The 20,603-nt window shown below is 36.3% G+C and overlaps 1 protein-coding gene across 4 annotated transcripts in view; it reads right to left on the bottom strand.

Moving 5' to 3' along the window:
* Positions 1-20,603, bottom strand: part of Cep290 (centrosomal protein 290) — a 77,671-nt gene that overhangs the window by 42,315 nt on the left and 14,753 nt on the right. For all 4 annotated transcript variants that reach the window (XM_050135469.1, XM_050135470.1, XM_050135467.1 and 1 more), the window contains exons 13-25: positions 19,522-19,694; positions 17,813-17,975; positions 15,884-15,984; positions 15,722-15,809; positions 12,668-12,780; positions 11,116-11,200; positions 10,299-10,441; positions 9,556-9,720; positions 8,353-8,502; positions 6,911-7,026; positions 4,977-5,079; positions 4,664-4,894; positions 1,246-1,419 (exon numbers count right to left, since the gene is read on the bottom strand). In XM_050135469.1, coding sequence (XP_049991426.1) covers positions 1,246-1,419; positions 4,664-4,894; positions 4,977-5,079; positions 6,911-7,026; positions 8,353-8,502; positions 9,556-9,720; positions 10,299-10,441; positions 11,116-11,200; positions 12,668-12,780; positions 15,722-15,809; positions 15,884-15,984; positions 17,813-17,975; positions 19,522-19,694 — 1,805 coding nt within the window. The remainder of the gene's footprint in view (positions 1-1,245; positions 1,420-4,663; positions 4,895-4,976; positions 5,080-6,910; positions 7,027-8,352; positions 8,503-9,555; positions 9,721-10,298; positions 10,442-11,115; positions 11,201-12,667; positions 12,781-15,721; positions 15,810-15,883; positions 15,985-17,812; positions 17,976-19,521; positions 19,695-20,603) is intronic.

Below are 20,603 nucleotides of genomic sequence, written 5' to 3'. Positions count from 1 at the left end.
CCATACTGGTTTTTTTTCATGATGTAATATAATAGTTGTCAACTTGACAGAATCTATAATCAGCAGGGGATGGCCCCTGTGGGGGGTTACCTTAATTATATCAACTAATGGAGGGAAACGCATCTTGACTGTGGATCACTTCCCTTAGTGGGAGAGACAACGATACAAGATGGAGAGAGCAAGCTAAGAAGGAAGCATGCATTCACCCATGCCTTGACTGAGGACACTTTGTGACAAACTGCTTCACACTACGTGCTCCTGCTATGCGGATTTCCCTACCATGACAGACTCTACCCTGAACTGGGAGTCAAGAAATCCTACTTTTTAAAGTTGCTTTTGCTAGGTGATTCATCACACAAAAGAAACTAAAACATACGTGTTCCACAGATCCAAATTGCCTGCCAGGAAGACCTTTTACACCCAGAGCCATGTCCTTCATCCCCACCCCAGTTTTCAGTATTTCTAAAACATGAGAGAATGGAGATTTGGAAAGCTCATCCAATATCTATGAATTGCTATTAATAATGTATTCACAGTGAAACAAATTCATCATAAGAAATCAAATTTGAGGACTCTGAAATCAAGGCAAAAAAAAAAAAAAGAATAGGTATTTAATAGCATGTCTCCCTTTAATTCCATGTGTGCCAAGAAAGTTTGACTGTTGGGACCAATTAAGTCCTGGCCTTCAGCTGCTCTTCCCTGTCTAGAGCCTTCTAATGGAAGTTACTAAAAGCTGTGCTTTGCCTAGAGGATCAGAGGATGGGATTTTCACCTGTTGGCAATTGACTGCAGGGTATTTAAGTCTCCATGGTGCTATTAAAGAGGGCTTTTTGGTACCAGTGTTGGAAGGTCTGTGTGTCAGTCTGTCTCTGCCTGTGTATTCTCAACCTCCAGCCCCTTGCCCGAAGTTCACGAACTGGGGTCTAGCACATACAGCGCAGACAGGGGCCGTGGTGTGTGGCAATTGACTCATCTAAGTCATATAAGACACGTAAGAGAATGACCTATATAAAGTCACCTTTAAGTTATTGACAATTATAAATACACAGTATGTTACATATAGAAATACATACTGATATCCAGGACAAACCACAACTAGATTATACCCATGATCATATCTCCACCACAGTTACATAAATAGAAACCAACTTTAATCACTAGAAATCAGTAAAAGTCTTACAGCCCCAGGATACCCTCAAAGTAAAGTGGCTAGAATAATAGTGTTCAAAGATCATACACACTCACCTCCAGGTGCTCTAGGTTACTTGTCCTCTGAACAAGCATGTTATCTTTCTGCAGTATGTCCCTGTACTTAGTAGTTAGTTCATTGTATTGCTTATTGGCAAGTTCAAGTTCAGACAAAGAGACACTATTATCTACAACTTTCTGGAGAGCTGCAATTTTGAAGGTAGCCATTTCCTGAAAAAAAAAAAAAAAGGATACACAGTTAAATTTGCATACTTTTCCTGGTAAAGCATTAGTTATTTTTAAAGAAAGATGATTCAATTGAAAGCAAAACGGATTTTAAAACCATTTGAAAAATGTATTTCTCATGTTATTCTTTCATATAGGAAATAATATTTGGAAAGTTTAATTAGCAATTTAAATGAATCCTTTTACAAGCTGTCACAGTAAATTGAAATATAATTAATTTGAGAAAGTAAAATAAACAATTCAGAAATAACCTTTGGATGCCTGCCTAATCTCTAGAAGATTAAAGTCAACCAAACATTTGACATTTTAAATGACAAAATTAGTATGAAATAAGGAAACCTTTACATTTTAACTATGCTTGCCTGCTTTCTTAAAATCACACAAACTTATTTTTGGTTCCTATTATTGAGTAATAAAAATAGTCTAAAGAGTAGCAATAAGAATTTGTTACTTATTTCTTGTTTGCTATAATCTAATACAGAATATTCTTCCTCCAGAGACACATGGTCAAAGTGTATTCTGCAGCAGGGTGCTGCTAGGGAACGGAAAGGACGAAGGTGTGGGGTCCCGGGGGCAGCCCAGGTCACCTGGAGTGTGCTTTCACAAGGATGACGGGGCCTCTGTCCCTTCGTGCTCTCTTTTCCTTTTTATTATAATTACCTATGAGTAAGAAGGCCTCTATTGCCCAGTCTTACTATGATGTACTTGTACCACCACAGGCCAAAGGTAGTGAGACCATATTTTCAAACCTCCCAATTTCTGAACCAAAACAAACTTTTCCTATTTCTAAGTTTACTAGGTATTTTTACGGCCCTAAGAAAAGGAGCCACATAATGTCCTACCATTCTAATGAAAAGTCATTAATCGGAGGTACTAAAGTGGTTTTATTAAAACAAACAAGGTACAGGGACTCTCAGTTCTTTCCAGTAAGATGCTCTATGACCAGCCAAAGGTACATAAAAAGTACAGCAACATGATGGAGGCAAGCGGTGCAATAAATAACCAGACTGATGAAGAGGAGCTGAAGACGCTGTAGTCATAATGCATTCCTGAGTATAGCGAGCTTCTGCTCTAACTGCAACAGCGTCTTTCATGTAAATAAACATATACTATTCTACTATATTCTAGGGGTTTGGTTTCATTTTGTGAAGCAGGCTGGATAAAAAGCAAGGAAATACGTTTTGTTTCCTTGAAAACATTCCCCTTTCTTATTTCCTATTATAAAAAATGAAACAAAAAAACATAAAGCAGAAACGATGTTTGAAGAAAGAGGGAGGATGGCAAACACTCACTCCAGCTCTTATTTTAGCACTCTCTATATTGGTAAAACCCAAGAGTCCAATTTTCTTAAAGCCACAAAAATAAAAACAAGGACATTCCTAAGTCTCAAATTTTCCTTAATTCATGTCCAAATAGAAACAGCTCTCAGGTGAAGGTACAAACAAAAGTGGATGGGTAATCACTCCCAGGTTCTGTTTCTGTTGCAGAAATACTACCTGGAAAGTATTCTGTTACCTGGATAGCAGGACAGGGGCAGCAGCAAGACATTTCTTACTAAATCTTTTAAAACATGGTTTATATATTCTAATTCACTTTGAAAAATCCTAATATTGAAAGCAAAAAGAAAATTAAAAGATGATGGAATTCTTTCAAGTTACTAGAATGTTATTTTTGCTAACAATGCTAAATAGGACAGATTCCGAGGAAAATTACAACTGCAAAGAAATTTTAGCATATACTAAGAAGTGTTACAGATGCTATTATTTTTAATATGTGATGATATCTCATAGAATAATTAATATTTTAGTTTTCTATGCAAAACAATGAAGAAAATAACATTACAAAGTTAAATGAGTTTAGGGAATAAAATATAGTGGTATAATTACCTTGTAATGTTAAGTTTGGATTGGAAATAACAGCATGCACTCATATTCTAAAGTTATACGCTATATTCCCTATATCTTCCAAGGAAAGAGACAAGTAGCAATGACGTCATCATACAATCAGTTTTGGCATGTAAATAGTTTGCCCTCTAAAAAGAAACAGGGTTCCTTAAAGAACTGGATTACTTTGCATCCAAGCATAAGTAGTGTGTAAGTTAGGTCCGGAAAATTTCTTTATGCCAGAAAACAAATCAAGTTTGGTTCAAAAACTAATGGATCCATGCTTTAAAAAAACAAAACAAAACAAAAACAAACAAACAAACAAACAAACAAAACTAAGAGACATTGTAAAAAGCTTTCTAGTAAACAAAGTTTAGAATTATCAACTGAGTAAAATGTGGCTATTGTTTAGAAGTCTGTGAATCTATCATGATAACCAAAGATGAAGAATCTCACGAGAAAACAGACAAATCCGCCTGGAAACAGAGCACACACATCCTGCCCTTCTGTGACTGGTTGTGAAAAGGAAATATCGAAGTTCTCATACCATCTTCACAGTGGGAAATATACTACAAGAGGCCGATACCCCGGCCAACGACAAATATGTCTCTACTTTCAAAAGAATGTAACAGCATTAATAGTATGAGAGAACCATGAACACCCATATCAGGCAATCATGAATGTGAAAATTATTAGGAAAAATAGCAAAGGATCCTTTATTTATAACATGCTAAATCTTACCAGTTAACCACTTAAAAATATAGATATCAATCAAAGATGATGTAATTCCTCACAAAACACCATCCAGACAGATATGCTATCTTTTGGAATGACATAACATAGATGATTTATTTAAGATGTATTCTTGCTAAAACTGTTTAAATTGAATCAAATCAAGGTCTCAGAGTTAAACTTGGTAAAATCAAAAAAAAAGTAGGTCAATCAAATATTCTTCAAAGAGAAGAGCAAAACACAGTGAAACAGGTCACTGTCTTCAGGGTCAGGACATGCAACTGTCAAATTTAATACATGCACTATTCATGATCAAAGCCTAGATCTAAAGAAGACTAGATATAGTCAGCACAGTGGGAAAGTTAGGGAAATACTGTCAATTTTTTCAGTAAAATATCATTATTACAATTATGCAAACATAATTTCTATGATAGAGATTATGCTAAAGATATTTATGTCTACAATTTTAATAGTCTACAAAAAAATGGATAAAGTAACTAGAGAAATGTCAGTAATCACGAACCACTAATCCTGTTGATGGTGTGCATGAGTCTCACTGATTGTAGACCTGAAAAATTCCTAAGCTACCCCCTCCCCCAAATTTTCAGAAATACCTTAAATCTTTGCAAACTTCCAATTTTTTCAGTAACTTCGGCTTCCATTGACACTAAGTCATTCTTGTGCTTCCCGTTTTCTTTCCGAAGCTGCCGCTCCATTTCCACCAGGGTTGTATACTGCCGTATGAGCGACTTCTCGTTCACTTGCAAAACGGTGATTTTCCTACTGTTTTCCGAAAGCATTTTCTTCATCTCATTTGAATCCATCTGAAGAGCACTGAGCAGGTTCTGCAGAGAAGCACACTGGCGTTACTAAGTGAACCAGCTATCCTCGGGAGCCTGGAAGAGTAACATCCGGAGTAAGGCTTACATTATACTCCTTCACTTTCACAGCATCCTGCTGGACTTGGTCCTCAAGCTTCCTCTTCTCCTCTTTGGTTGTCTCAGACTCTGTTTTCCACGTCTCCTTTTCACTATAATATCATGCAATAACAATTAAAAAGATAATAAATAGAATAAATTTTTTAACTGCAAAAGGGATGAATTTAGATTATGGAAGCTTTAAATATTCTCAGAATGAAAGACACACTATCAAACATTCAAATTACAAGACGTTACATTTTCACTCAATGTTTTAGTAAATTAAAAGTGGTAGCAATTTTATCAAGTTATTTCCATCTTTATTTGCCCTATCTCTTTAACATATTTGCAACATAATACCTCAATCTTCATCCAGACTTGAAACATAAAAGTCAAGTCTACAATATTTTGTCAATAAAAATTAAATAGAAAAAAAAAAAACTCCAAGGTTTAAAAATTCATTTGAAAAGGGTTCTTTGAAACTTCACTTTAGCATTAAAGGTTTCATAACTAAATGGCATAAAACCTAAATTTGCAGAGCATGTACCGGATTAAGTTGATTTGGTAAAAGCATATATACATGTATTTTTATTATATATATATATGTGTGTGTGTGTGTATGTATATATAACTTTAACTGAATAACTACTAAGAATATAGGATTTATAAACAAAGAATGTATAGAGAAAAAGATTAAGAATATAAATATAGTTAATACGCTAAACAAATTCTGAAAAACTCAAAATTCTGGCTCAACTTAAATATGAGCAATGAATATACAAAAAAAATTTGAATGCAAATATTAGAAATCACTGGATTTGGAGAAAACTTCATAAATTGGACAGAGTGTCCCAACCCTATCCAAAAGCTATTTGCATTTGATACCCAATGGTAAAGAAAAAATCATTTTTCTCCAAATCTAGTGATTTCTAATATTTGCATTCTAAATATTTTGTGCATATAGCATAAAACAAATACAGATTTACTTTTCAATTAAAATAAATCTAGATGAACCAGTTTTACAAGTATATAAATATGTCATTTTTGCTAACTGAAAAGTCATACAACTGTTAATTTATGCTTGGCATGATCGAATTTTAGTGGCATAATTACCTTTGCCTCTAAATGGTTTTGATTTCAACATATGACTTAATTTTGATTAGATATGTGTCAAAATATGGAAAAACATGTTACTCTTCTTCAATCAACATGACTCTCTGGTCTATGAACGTCTAGAAATATTTTATAACGATAGTAGCTAACAAAAATGCATATAAATTGATCCATCCTCTAACTACCTCTGGGTTTCCTGTCAATCAGATGCTACCATAAGTGTTCAGAATCACCTTTGGCTACGAAGCCTGCTTCCTACTAAGAATATGATGGTCGTGATGAGGTGAGAGGTAGGGGAGCGTGGTCGTCCCTAAGAACATGGTTGTGTAAAGAATATGATGGTCGTGATGAGGTGAGAGGTGAGGGAGCGTGGTCGTCCCTAAGAACATGGTTGTGTAAAGAATATGATGGTCGTGATGAGGTGAGAGGTGAGGGAGCGTGGTCGTCCCTAAGAGCATGGTTGTGTAAAGGTGACAGGATGAGTACTGCTAACAACAGCAACTCTCTATAGTGTATAGTTGTGCTATGCAATAACTTGAACGTTTTCTTGTAATTATTCACTTAACTGCATGACAACCCTATTGGTGTTAAACAAAAAAGTGTTATCATAGTTTTTTACAAGCAGCTAAGACACACACAGGAAAGGAAAAACAACTAGCTCAGTGTCTCTGTCAATCCCAGACATGAAGAGGGTTGAGATCACTGAACTAATTCAGAAGCACATTTAAACATACTTTTGACAAGTTATGTGGAGGGGATCAGTACTTTTCTTTGTGACTAAAAAACAGTACTATATCCAACTAAATTTATAAAGTTTCAAAACATAGATACCTTAGATATTCTTTATATAATAAACTTTGTTGATGACGAATTACTGCAAATTTTCTGTTATAATCTTCAAGAGAATCTTCTAAATGTTTTAACTTCTTTTCTTTATTGTCTAGGTCCTAAAAATTAAGTTTAAATAGCATTACACTACATTTTGAATTAAAAGGGTACAGATTCACATTCCAAAAGCATTATTAAAACTCCATATTTCAAACAACATAAGATACAAAGAACAAGATAATACACATAAAAGTCCTATAAAACAAGCAAAATTATTCTTTTCAAATGTGGTAGCTGCAGTAAGCACACATCTATCTGATACAGTATTCACCTTGAGCATAAACATTTATCAAACAGAACAGTCAAACACTCAACTCCTATTATTTAACGACATAGTCTTTGGTCAGCAGACATTTTTGTGCCTTGACTGAAATTAGCCTTTCTATGTCTTTTTAAACATGGGAAAACTGTGAATTAATTAAAGCACCCATTTGCATGCAGGTGAATGTATGATGCAGTCTGGAGGCCAGAGGATAACTTAGGGCGTCTGTTCTCTCCTTCCAATACATGGTGCAGCGACTGAAGACAAACAGAGGCTGTCGGGGCCGGCACCAGTGCCTGTACCCACAGTGTCATTTTGCTAGGCCCCTGCTTTTTTATTAAAAAAAAAAAATCTTAGGTCAAGTATATCACGTTGCCATTATTTGTTGACGATGTCCCTCTAATGTACAAAAATGAATCATTAATAATGCCATGAATTTAAAAGTAGTGATATAAGATGAATTTTAAAGGAATGTTTCGATATGTTAAGTTACCCTTACACGACTCCTGTATCATACAAATTCAAATAAAGAGTAATATTATATATAAATACAAAACCAAAATTTGATGATTATAACTCAAGTATCACACTAATAGATAAGCTAGCAGTGAGAAGAAATGCTGCTTAAAATCAGAAATGTATTTTTGTTTTGAATAGGTTTTCTTAAGTACAATTACAGGGCAAGTGATGAAATAGAGCACCCTTCCTAATTTGCAGTGGACCAACATTTACGCAGGAAAGAAATGGTGAGGGTCAGGTTTACTTGCAAGCTTTTCTGTGATGAGCACAAAAAGAGACAATCTACTAAGGGCATTGAGAAGCTTTGCCCTTTCCTTGTCTTGCTTTTCTAACCAGCAATAAACACAAAACGATGCTACTTTATGGCATCTGCTTATAATTCTTCATGTCTTTATACATTTCAAGTGACTAACACAGATCAACAAGAGACATGAACATGCTTTACATGTAGGTAAACAGAATAAACTTCCCTTATATTAGTCCAGCCGACTCACAATCTACTAATAGCATACCTGTTTACTCTGAGAACTCACAGGAATTCATAGACTAAATTAAGAAACATACTACCAAATACGTCTGCCATTACTACAGAGATTACCAGTACCTGCAAAAGATGTATTAAGTATTCATTCTGGGAATTGATGATATGGGCACTGGACGGTGCTATCCCATCAGGCAAGTCTACACCTCTGTAAACTACATTGGCTCCTGCAGACTGGCGGAGAAGATCAGTCTCTTTCTCCAGATGATCAATCTGGAAACAACCCAGGAATGATAATCACGCTAAGGAAAGTGACCAGGCAGGAAGTTATTCTTCAGCTTTCTCCACTGAGCATCTTTTTAAATGGTCAGGAAGAACTTGACAAGAATTAATAAAACTTTAATTTTTACTTAGAAATCCCTTAATACAAGATTAGAGTTTTTATGTTCTCTTATATAGTAAAGGAATTTGCTTTTCCACATAGCTTCATAAGGAATCTTTATGAGAGACATCAGGATGTTCAACATAAATAGGGCTCAAGGATATATGCGGAAGAGGGGCAGAAAGATGCTAGGGACCAGAGGTTGTGGATGACTCCATGGAATTAGCATTTCTGGTCCCAGCAGGGCAGATGCCCATACGGAGACTGTTGTTGACAGCACACACAAGATCTGCAGAGCAAGCCTGACAAATAACAGCACAGAGGAAATGATGTGCTCACCAAGTCCCAGCCCTAGCTACGCAGACATCTGTAAAACTGCCCAGAGAGGAAGAAATCCATTTCTTCAGTAGGTCAACACTGAGTATAACCACCATACTCCAGGGCAGGTGCCATGCTCAGGAGTAGGTAGCTGGCTACCACAAATCAGAGTCGGAGGTTTTTGTTGTTTGTTTTTAGTTGTTGTTTAAAGAGGGAGAAAGAACATGAAGTATGGTTGTTAAACAGGATCTAAACCGATCAAGCATGGATGGGATATGGTCAAAATACACTATAAGAAATTATCAAAGAATAAATAAATAAAAACATTTTCAAATTTCAAAACAAAAAAGGTGGTTTAGGGTTGAAAGAATTCAAAGGACATTTTCCTTTCAAAAAAAGTCTTTAAAAAAAAAAGTTTCCTAGCTAGAGTGGTAGTGGCACATACCTTTAATGCCAGCACCCAGGACGCAGAGGCAGATGGAACTCTGTGAGTTCAAGATCAGCTTGGTCTACAAAGCAAGTTCTAGGACAGCCAGGATTAAAAAAAAAAAAAAAAAAAAAAAAGTTTCCTATTAAAACAGACAGTCATAGCTTTAATATTTTCTTGTATTTAATAAAAGTCTCACCTTTAAGTTTGCTTTTACCAACTGCTGTGAATAATTTATAGCCTCTTTCCGAGATTCCCTGAGTTCTTGCCTTAATTCTTCATTCCTTCCTGTAAGTTGATCAACTTGGGCTTTCAAATGCAAACTGGCATCAAAGATTCCTTCTGCATTCTTTGATTCTATAGCCTAGTATATTTATATTACATATTATAAATGAAATGGAAAACAGTAAAATCAGAGACAAGAAAAATACGTCTTTCAATAATTTAATCAACTTCCTACGTTCACTGGCATGTCTAATAAGACTGTTATTTAAATTTATATATAAAGTAATATTTATAAAATTTAAGTCTAGCTTATGTTACTATAAATACTGATCACTTCCTTATAATAAATAACATTAAGTAAATATTAATCGATTAGTAAAGCAGAAAATAGCCAGACAGTAATAAGATGATCAGCATTCATATAAGAGGCAGTTTCTTGTTAGCTGGGCAAATACTGGGTTCCTCTCATCTTCACTTCCTCACTTCAGCATCTAGAAAGTAGAAGAATTAGTTCTGCCAGTCTGGGGATGCACTGTGATGAGCTGCTCTGGTACCTGCCGCCGACACTTTCCTGCCATAACAGGCCGTACCTGAAATGTATAATTCATCCTATTTCTTAAGGTGCGTTTTATCCAAGTATTTTATCACAGCATCAGAAACAGAAATCCCTAGAAAAGGACTGGCTGCAGACATACATTATCATCACACGTAACTTACATTAACCAGTCTTTCCAGACTTGGGATGATTAGAGAAGTTTCACCTCCTTTCACATCAGGGTCCTTCTGCATGTCCTTAATAGCTTGCAAAATTTCTTTCATGCCTTCTTCAAGTTGCTTATTTTCTTCAACTAATTCTTTTACTGTAATTATATTTTTTCACATTGAATAAATATATTGTTCTTACAACTTACATTTTCCATGTACATGACAGATATTTCAGATAAAAAAAATTGGAGAACAAAAATGTAAATAAAAAATCCAACTATAAATGGAACAAGAACAGTCGACTTAAACACCATGCCTATTTTAGTTATATGCATATACACATACACACACAGGTAAACATGCACAGGCACACATGTGGCATAGCTCTGTTATATTAAAATCCTTACATTTTTATAACTTCACTTTCACTTAAGCATATAAAATATGTGATTGTACTTTTATAAAAAATGGAACTTTAACATTCTATAACAATAAAAATGCTTATGTAAACCACAAAGCTATGTAACAGGGACTGAGCTAAGATTATAAAGACAATTAAAGATTAAAAAATAACTAATTAGCCGAGCAGTGGGAGCAAATGTCTTTAATCCCAGCACTCAGGAGGCAGAGGCAGGCAGATCTCTGTGAGTTTGAGGCCAGCCTGATCTGCAAGAGCTAGTTCCAGGACAGGGCTCTAAAGCTACAGAGAAACCTTGCCTTGCAAAATCAAAAAGTAAATAAATAAATAAACACATAAATAAAGTATTAAAGTTTACATTTTAGTATAGAGAAATTAGGTATAGAAAAGGAAGAGATAATAGTGACTTACATTTATTCTGAAATTTAGCAATTACCGTCCTACTTCTTTCTAAGTCTCTTTCCTTCTCAATTAGTTCTCTTGAAAGAAATTCATTCTGAACAAAGAGAATAAACATGTTTTATAAAATATCACAGTAATAAATAGGTGTCAGGTTAAAACTATGCTTTATAAGTTCAAGTTTAGCACATCAGAAAAGAGGCTACAGAAACAGAGCAATTATAAAATGCAGGCCCAAGGATAAAACCAGAGATGCTACCACCTCTTCCTCCCGCTCTCCCCGTGGCTGGCAGGAGGCTGGGGATCCGCAGCAGTTTCTGTCCTAGTATCAACTGTTGTTGCCCTGCATGGTCTGTCTTTACACTACCTGTTCTGCCTGGCTTCTCTGACGGTCAAGTTCTATTTCTGCATTTCTACTCTGTTCTTCTTGGATCGATAAATCCTGTGCTATAGTTGCATTCTAAAGAAACATTTAATATATTAGGCAAGTCAACAAGTTCAAAGCAAATATACTGTAATTTTTTTAGTTTTTTTTTTTTTTAAAGTACAGATTTGTTATTATAAATGAGTTTTAATGTGCAAATAAAAAGAAATCTTATCAGAATTGTTTCTAGAACTCTGGTAAGAAAATAAGACAAATTGCATGAAGAAAGCTCACCTGCAATCTAAGGAATACTAGCTCTTTCTGTAGATGTTCTATAAGATTTTCAAGGGGATCTAGCTCAGATGACTTGGGCTGTGTGGTAACAGGGACAGGATCTGCACTTCTCAACATCTCAGTCTGTGAGGGTGATTCACTCTGTCTTTTCTCGTCTTTTACACTGAGCTCAGCACACTTCACTTCATAATGGACCTGTTCATCTTCTGATGTTACTTTTTCCACATCATGGTCATACGACTGTTGACAAAATACTGCGGACTTTTGCCCATGTGATAATTTCTGCATTAATTCTGAAGCTCTTGGTGATGCTTGAAATGATGAACTGCTTTTCTGTAAGAATATGTTTTTTTCTAGAGCTTGCTGGCTTCCTGACACTTTCTTCATACACTCCTCGGAAAAAGAGCATAGGTAATCACTTATCTCTTCATTGCTCTTTTTACTGAGGGCGCTGACTAACGATTCTAGATTTCTCAAAGACTGCAGACATGGTGCTTTAAAAATCTCCCTTATTGTAATAGCTTCTGGAGCTGAAGTATCGTCTTTCATTTGCAAAAATGAGGAACCTCTAGTTAAAGAGACCATAGGATGCACTCCACTTTCTACGCTACGATGAATTGCAGGCAGCATTCTCGACAATGATTGTATGATCATATTCTCCTCTGTCTCATTCTGATCTGATCGCAGAACACTGAAAGATGGTCTCCTAGGCAGCAGCTCTACTGTAGCTGAACTCTTAATCTGTGTTTAAAGTAAATATGTCTCGTTAATCCATCCAGAGATACCAAGTTATTTAAGCAAGTTATTTAACAGCTAAAAAGAGCAGAAGAGCTCAATGAGATTAAGTGAAGGAAAAATGCAGTTAGCTTTTTCCTTTATTCTTGTTGTCAAAGCAATACTGTTTACCTTTGATTGTGTTTCATTCATGCTTTTGAGGCTCATAAAATTTAGTTGTCTTTCTCCTATTTTATCTTCCTGAGAAAACTTTTCAGTTAGGTTCGAGTCCTCCATGGTTAATCCTACAATATGAATTAACAAATAAGAAACCAACACAAAAATCACTCTCCTTTAAAACAATGCAAGAATAAAGTTTTAATTCAAACAAAAGGTCCAATGTTTCTAAAATCCTAGATCAACATGTAGTCAATATAACTCTCTGATCATGTTTATTTTTAATAAACTATCAATAAAATAAGACTGACTTGAATTGTATCTTCTTTATCATTTTTGTTCATGCTAATTTTAAAGTATCCAATAATAAGTTGCAGGACTATTTAAACATATAAAGAAAATCAATTAAAAGCCATACATTTATTTTAATATTTCTATTTGACTTTATTTTTTGTGATGTTGGGAAGTGACTTTGTGTAGGCTGTGTGCATGCCAGGCAAGTGTGCTAATAGAGGGCTGAGGTCTTAGTCTTCCAATGGGGTTCTTACAAAGATATTTACAATTTTATTTGTCTTTATATTATTACTTTATGTGCACGGGTGTCTGTGAATCACAAGTGTGATTGATGGCTCCAGAAGATAGAAGGCGTTAAATCCCTATAATGATATTTTATTTATGTTTCAATAAATAGAACTTGCCTAAAGATCAGAAGGGCAAAGCTAAGCCACTAGGGTCAGGCAGTGTTGGCACACACCTTTAATTCCAGGATTTGGGAGACAGAGGCAGGTGGATCTCTGTTAGTTCAAGGCCACCATGGGCTACACAAGATCAATACAGAAACAAATCCAGGTAGTGATGTCTCACACCTTTATTTAATCCCAGCACGAAAGAAAATATAAAACGGGGGGGGGGGGGGGGGGGAGGCTCTAGCTGATTAGTCTGTGATTACCCAGCCTTGGTTGGTAGAGGTAAGACTTCTCCAGTGGCTTGGCTGCTTTGCTTTTCTGGTTTTCAGGCTGAATCCCAGTTTCTTTCTCTGGGTGTTTATTATTCGTTCTACAAATCCTCTAAGACTGAAATTACAGACGGTTGTGAGTCGTCATGTGTGTGATGGGAACTGAACCAGGTCCTCTAGGAGTCAGCGCTCTTAGCTGCTGAACTGTATTTACGTATCCTTTAAATTGTATTGATTTTGATAATGTCATATATTTTAAAGTGTATTTTGGTCATATCCACCCATTACCATCTCTTTTGCCCTTTCCACAGTCTTTGAACCCCTTATTCTCAGAAAATCCCTGTCCTGTTTCCATGTCTATTGTTCTCATGACTTCTAAATTTAATTAGGGTTGCTTGTATGAACATGGATGCAGGGGAGTATGGGAAAGAAGCAAACTAGTTACTTACTGATTTATTATGGATTTTCACATCTCTAAACTAATAAACTAGGGTCACATAAAAAAAAAGACAGAATGGGGGGTTGGATGGGGATCAAGAGATGGCTCAGTAATTCAGAGCACATACTGAGCTGATGTGATGACATATGCCTTTAATCATAGCACTCTGGGCCAGAGACAGGAGGACCTCTGTGAGTTCAAAGCCAGCTTGGTCTATATAGACAGTTCCAGGGCATCCAGAAACAGCACAGTGAGACTGTCTTGCCAACCCGCAGCAGCTACTGAGTTCATATGCCTCAGAGAAGAATGTATTACTGTCACTTTCCTAAACCAGTGTAATTACTAGCTGCATTCTAAAGAGCTATCTTTACACCCACAGATAAGAATGTATCCCTCACTATCTCATCAAAGAAACACCTCTTTGCAGCAGATGGACACCATTACTGAAAGCCATAACTAGTGAAAATACAGAGAATAATGACTATGGGGAGTCCATTCCCAACTGAAGCAACTGTAACATAACCCTTACAGTGGAGGCTCACGGGACATTGCAGAAGGACTGAAACATGGTAAGAGTCAGAGGACCAGGAAGTCTGCTAAGAGACTGAGTCGTCTGTGTATGACAGGGAAATCACAAAAGACAGCTGCTTAAACAAGACCTTAGCAGTGTCTACACCAGTTAACATCTTAACACAACCATGATCAATCACACGGGGCTACCACTACATGAAAAGCTATAGGAAATCACAAACTGCTGAGAGGAAGAATTAGTTTTCCCTTAGATAAGGACCCTACCCAGTTTACCAGTGTCGAGTGGTCAGCCCTAAAAACCAACGTCAGAGAACACAAGGTGGAATCGATAGGCTGCATTTACATATTTATTTGCACACACACACACACACACACACACACACACACACAGACACAAGATGGAGGGAAGAACATGGGAGTGTTATGGGAGGAGAAAATAAGAAAATAATATTTTAATTTTACAAAAGTGTGTAATGCTTCTCCAAAGGACCCAAAGTTCGTTCACAGTACCCACACCAAGCAACTCACAACTGCCTATAACTCCATCTCCAGGAACCCGATGCCTTCTTCTGGCTTCCATGGGCATTGGCACACATGGAGCAGAGAAATACATACAAAAGTAAAAATAAAACTTAAAAAAAATTTAAAGAAAGAAACACTTTCTACATGGTCCTCAAAAATGAACTTCAGTGGATGTTACAAAAACTACATTGCCTTTCTAAAAGGTAAACAAACAAATGTATATAAGGTCAGTGAAAATATTTAAAGTAAATAATAAAAATAACCTTCCAATTTAAAACTTTCACAAAGTGCCATTCTAAGGTGACATACACTGACATAAAAATTACTGTTTTAAGCTTAGCCACAACAAAGTGGATAAAATCAACAGTCTGTACCCTGAATTTGTCAAAAGTGTATAATTCCTAAACTTGGTTGTTGTTTTGTTTAACTGTTTCAGGGTAGGATCACACCAATTAATACCTAGCTATCTCCTTTTTCTGGATAATATTTTCTCCTATTACTTGGACCAGATTCCGGGCAACAGAGCAAAACAGAACAAAATAAACTGCCACACCCAGCACACCCCAGGTCCAGGGGTCCTCTCCGCAGGACACTTTAACAAGTATAGAGTGACTGAGAATACCTGAAGTTGCATTCCTTTTTCCTCTTTCTTGAGCCATTTGACGAATTTTTCTTTTCAAATCAAGTCGTTCTTCCTCGAGACTTTCAATCTGCAAAGTATGCATTATTAGTAAGTAGTTCCCCTTAATCCAGACAAGAAAACCGTCAATTGAGCGCCACTTGCCTCTTTCAAAAGTATCTGGTTTTCAGCTCTGTACTGCTGCTGTTTTAAGCGTTTACTGTTTCTAAATTCAGTTAAATCAATCATTGTCTTTGGTTCAAGGCCTGAAATAGAAGGCAATATAATTACAAACTTAACAACTGGCAAACGAGTGACAAAATCTTCATAGAACATCAGGTAACTAGGATTATACACCAGTCGGTATCACTTGAAACCTGGAGATTTCTTACGCACAAATTTTCCAGACAGTTAAACTACAATGCACATTAAAGCTAACTAATTAGAAAACCCTGACAAACACACATGTAAAGGTGCTACAATTCATTAGGGAACCCAGTCAGGAGGTAAACTTGGTTCCACTCTCATTTTCAACTTGTAACTTAGATACAGAGATGACATTGTTTGTTTGTTTATTTATTATTTTAATCTGCCCAGAATATAATAAGATTATGCTTAGAGCAGTGCCAGGCAGGTAGCAATATTTATTAATACTAATAATGTTATTATTGGTCTAATTCTTTCAGCTAACCTGTCTCCTAATTTGCCTCCTAATTTCACCCCCTGAGGTGAAAATCAGGATCAAGACAATGTAAAATAATTGCAAACCACACTTTAATAATTAAAGCTAAACCCCTAGCCAGGCAATGCTTATATATGCCTTTAACCCCAGCACTCAGGTGGCAAAAGCAGGCAGATCTTTGAGTTCAGGGCCAGACTGGCCTATAGAAGTATAGATAGAATTACAGGACAACCAGAGCCATTGGTTACACAGAGAAACCCTAGGGGAAAAAAATAATTTAAAAAAATGCTAAATTCCTAAAGGCAGAAAACTTGGCTTTTGTTGCAGCTTTCTAGATATGTCAGAAGTTACTCAGTCATACTTCTAGGCTCCTAGCTGTGACCTGACAGGTCAAGTTAATCAGAAACCTTCAATGGCTAATATAATCCTAAATTCTAGTTAGATTATTTATTCACAAATAAATAATCCATATAAAATATTTCTTTTCTTTTCTTTGATTTTTTTCAAGACAGAGTTTCTGTTTGTTTAGCCTTGACTGTCCTGAAACTCACAGAGATCCACCCACCTCTGCTTCCCAAGTGCTGGGATTAAAGGTATGAGCCACCACTGCCTGGATTTATTTTTCTTATACACAAAAATTTTATAGATTTTTCAGTTTAACTCTGAGAAATCACTAATTGGTATTTAGCAAATAGAATGAAATCTTATTTAAATTATACTATTCATTGTAAGGAAGCACCCTAGACTGTGCACCTTAGTTATAACTTACAATATAAACCAGCAATATTAATGATTCACCACTTATTCTAAAACGTACATACATTCCAAAGTTCCATTTGTAAATTACATCTTAGACTAAACGGAACTCTTAAAATACCCAAGTAGAACATATGCAGTTTAAATTGTATTTCTATGTCCTTAGAAGGTTTGCAAATTACTTTTAAATGGCCTCACCTGAAACAAAATCAGTTTGTAAACTAAGAATTCATACAGATGTTTCCTATTTGTAGAAATACAGTTGACTTCTCATATTTAGCATATAAAATGCACTTTCACCTTACAATAAGCAGTTATTACTGAAGACATACCAGGCCAATGAAAGCCATGTTCCTTACCAACCATCCCAACACAGTGAGGTCCTTCACCCACTTCACTCAGCGTGGCTCCACTTTTAAGTGTTTCTACAGAAATATTTATTTGGGGAAAAGTCCCTTTAACTACTGAGAAGTAAATAAACAAACCTATTCTAATGCCAAAGGCAACGCACAGGGGAAGAAGGAACAATGTGTGTGGAATGAGAGGATTCTGATTGGGGAATAGGGCCACTACAAAAGTATAAACAGACCAAAAGTAACAAAGAAGACTTGAAAAGCAGGGTATAGGAAAAAGAAATGTCTCAGAAATGAGCTTACCGGCCTGTTCTCTAAGGGCTTCGTTTTCATCAAGAACATCATTGATCTTCATCTCAAGTTTATTGATTTCCTTGGTCAATACTTCAATCTCTCCATCTCTTATTTTAATTTGGGCTTTACAATTCTTTATTTCAATAACAGCATCTTCTAAGCCATATACACCCTGAAAAATACCCCATCTAACTTAAATATAACATAATTTATTTGAACAAATAAATGTATGAATTTACTTTTATATGAAGTTGTAGGGTAAACCTACCCACACCTGTATTTTATATGGCAGATATTTTATAACTGATACATAAAAATGATTTATAAACAATATTTATGTATCAGTTATAAAATATATTAATAGAGTATTTTACCAAGCATCAATAAACCAAATCTAGTAAAGAGGGTAGAATAAGAACATCAGACACTTCAGCAATGTGACTCAAAATATTACATACGAAACACTGAGCACACAGACATACATATAAAGGTACAGACATAAAAACATAAAGATAAAATGAGGCATACCGATCAGAGTAAATAAACATACATATATGGTTCAAATGTGCTGACAATGCTCCCTCCAAAAGCCAAAGACCACCTGACAGAAACCCCAGTATCTTTTGAGCTGCTGGTCAAGGTTTCTAAGAGACTCTCAAAGCGTACAGCCTGTTGCTGTTGCCCTTGACTGTCCCCCAGAGGTAGAAGGACAGTCCCAGACACCATGCATTTCAGAAACAGTACCAGAGACCCCTGGCTGGAGCAGATTCTGAAGCCCCTTCCCTAAGGACTGGCTTCGTGGTGCCAGGCACCATGCAAGCTTGCAATGCTGGGAGCAACTAGCAGACCTGCGCTCCTGCGGCTTATAAACCAGCAGCACCAGCATGGCACAGTAGCCCTGAAGGGAGCTGCTCGGGGCGAGTGAAGCCAGGGTTACTGCAGGAGAAGTCACAGCACCACTTTACTAGACAACAATCGAAACATCTGTTCTATACCTATAATAAGTGCAATCCTCTGTATCTATGCAGAAGAAGGAGACCATTACTGAAAACCACAGCCAATCAAAATGCATAATTGTAGAGGGCAGTCAGGCTGGGGGGCCACTGCAAAAGAGGGGGCACAACTTAAGAGTGAGATAATCAGGAGATTGTAGGTCCTAGGAAATGTCAGAAGCTATGCCATAAAGTCTCATCAACACGCCTGCCTACAGAAGACCAGAGATATGCCCAGGTAGATGAAGAAAACCCATGAGTCCTCAACCCTACACAAAGAACGCTGAGTAGGAAAAATAGTCTTCTCCAGTAAAAAGCACAACTGGTTATCCAAAACCAAAGAAACACATAACAGTAATACATGCTGATAAAATTATATTTAGGAAGATATACATATATACATGTAATAACAATTAATGAAAAAGGAAGCAGTGAGAATAAGAAGGGGCATGTGGGGGGTTGAAGAGAGGAGAGAGGATGGAGAACTACTATAATAAGAATATCAAACATAAAAGGAAAAAAATAATAAAAATAAACTTTTTACAAAAGACAAAAACAGGTTTGGAAACAACCCCCATGCTATAAAACAAATGCCCAAGAGTTTGAATAGTTTAAAAGCAACAGAGCTATAGAATGCTTTCTGTATGAAACACGATACCAGCCACATGGCAGAGCCCATGTCAGGGTGATCTGAAGCTTTTTGGCGGACAGGGTGAAAATACTTACAGATTCATAATCTTTTAATCTCTTCAAAGCCTCAGCCAAGTCTTTATCCTTCTCCCTGGCATCAGCCTCAGCCAGGTCGGCTATTCGCTCAGCCTCTTTGGCTTTCTCTTCTAGACTTTGTACTTTTGAGTGAATCTTCATATAATGAGTCTGTTGATGGAAGCTTGAAGTACCTAACCACGTGAAGACAGAATCACGAGTGAACTGAGTTGAGGAATTAATATTCCTTCCTATTAGTCAGTCGTTCCCAAACAGGGGCAGAAGACGTAAGGCACAAAAATTCTTAGGTGTTGGAATTTATATTTGTGAAACCAAGGACCAAGTACTGCTTTATTTCATTAATAAAACCAACTAAAGAGTAGAAGTGAGTACAATTACTCTAACTAGAAGGATGTGGATTATAAAAATGAGTGTAAGAGACATAATACTAAGACATAGGATGTTTATTGGTCATAATAATTTACATTTTTTGACCACCATTGACAGAATAGATTTTTAGCTGGACAAATGGCCAACCTCAAGGTCCAGAACTCTTCTTTCTCCTCCACTTCACCAATGGAATCTTTCCACTGGTCTACAAAACTTAAAAACTTTTCTAAGTTTCCTTTCTCCTCCTCAGCCTACTACTTCCTTTTCTTTCTTTTTTTTACCTTTTATCCCCCGCCCAAAACAAACAAACAACAACAACTAAAAAGATTTCCTCCATTTTTTCTCTTTTTCTGTTTGCTTTGTATTCAAGCATGGGCATTACTAAGCTTGATGATCATCTCAGTGTTTATCTTGAGCTACCACAGAAATGAACAGTTTGTTTTTCCTAGGTGACATTTTATGTGGCTGCCAGAACTCAGCATCTTACGGTGCCCCATCTCTCTGCACATTACTTCTTAGTCTATTTCACCTCATCAGACTCCAGGTTGGAAGTATTCCCAGAGATTCCTTTTGAGATTTTTATATAAGCTATAAGGCCTCGCCTGATGACCTAGACAAGTCTCCTAACTTCAAAAATTATGGAGATTCCATAAAGTATGCCAAACTTTAGTGTTTAGCCTACACTGTGCATAAGAACTTTAGAAGAGAAGCCA

Source organism: Alexandromys fortis, unplaced genomic scaffold (genome assembly GCF_014885135.2).
Source record: "Alexandromys fortis isolate MF-2015 unplaced genomic scaffold, M_Fortis_MF-2015_v1.1 scaffold_24, whole genome shotgun sequence".
NCBI lineage: Eukaryota > Metazoa > Chordata > Mammalia > Rodentia > Cricetidae > Alexandromys > Alexandromys fortis.
This window is presented reverse-complemented; position numbering and strand designations above follow the sequence as displayed.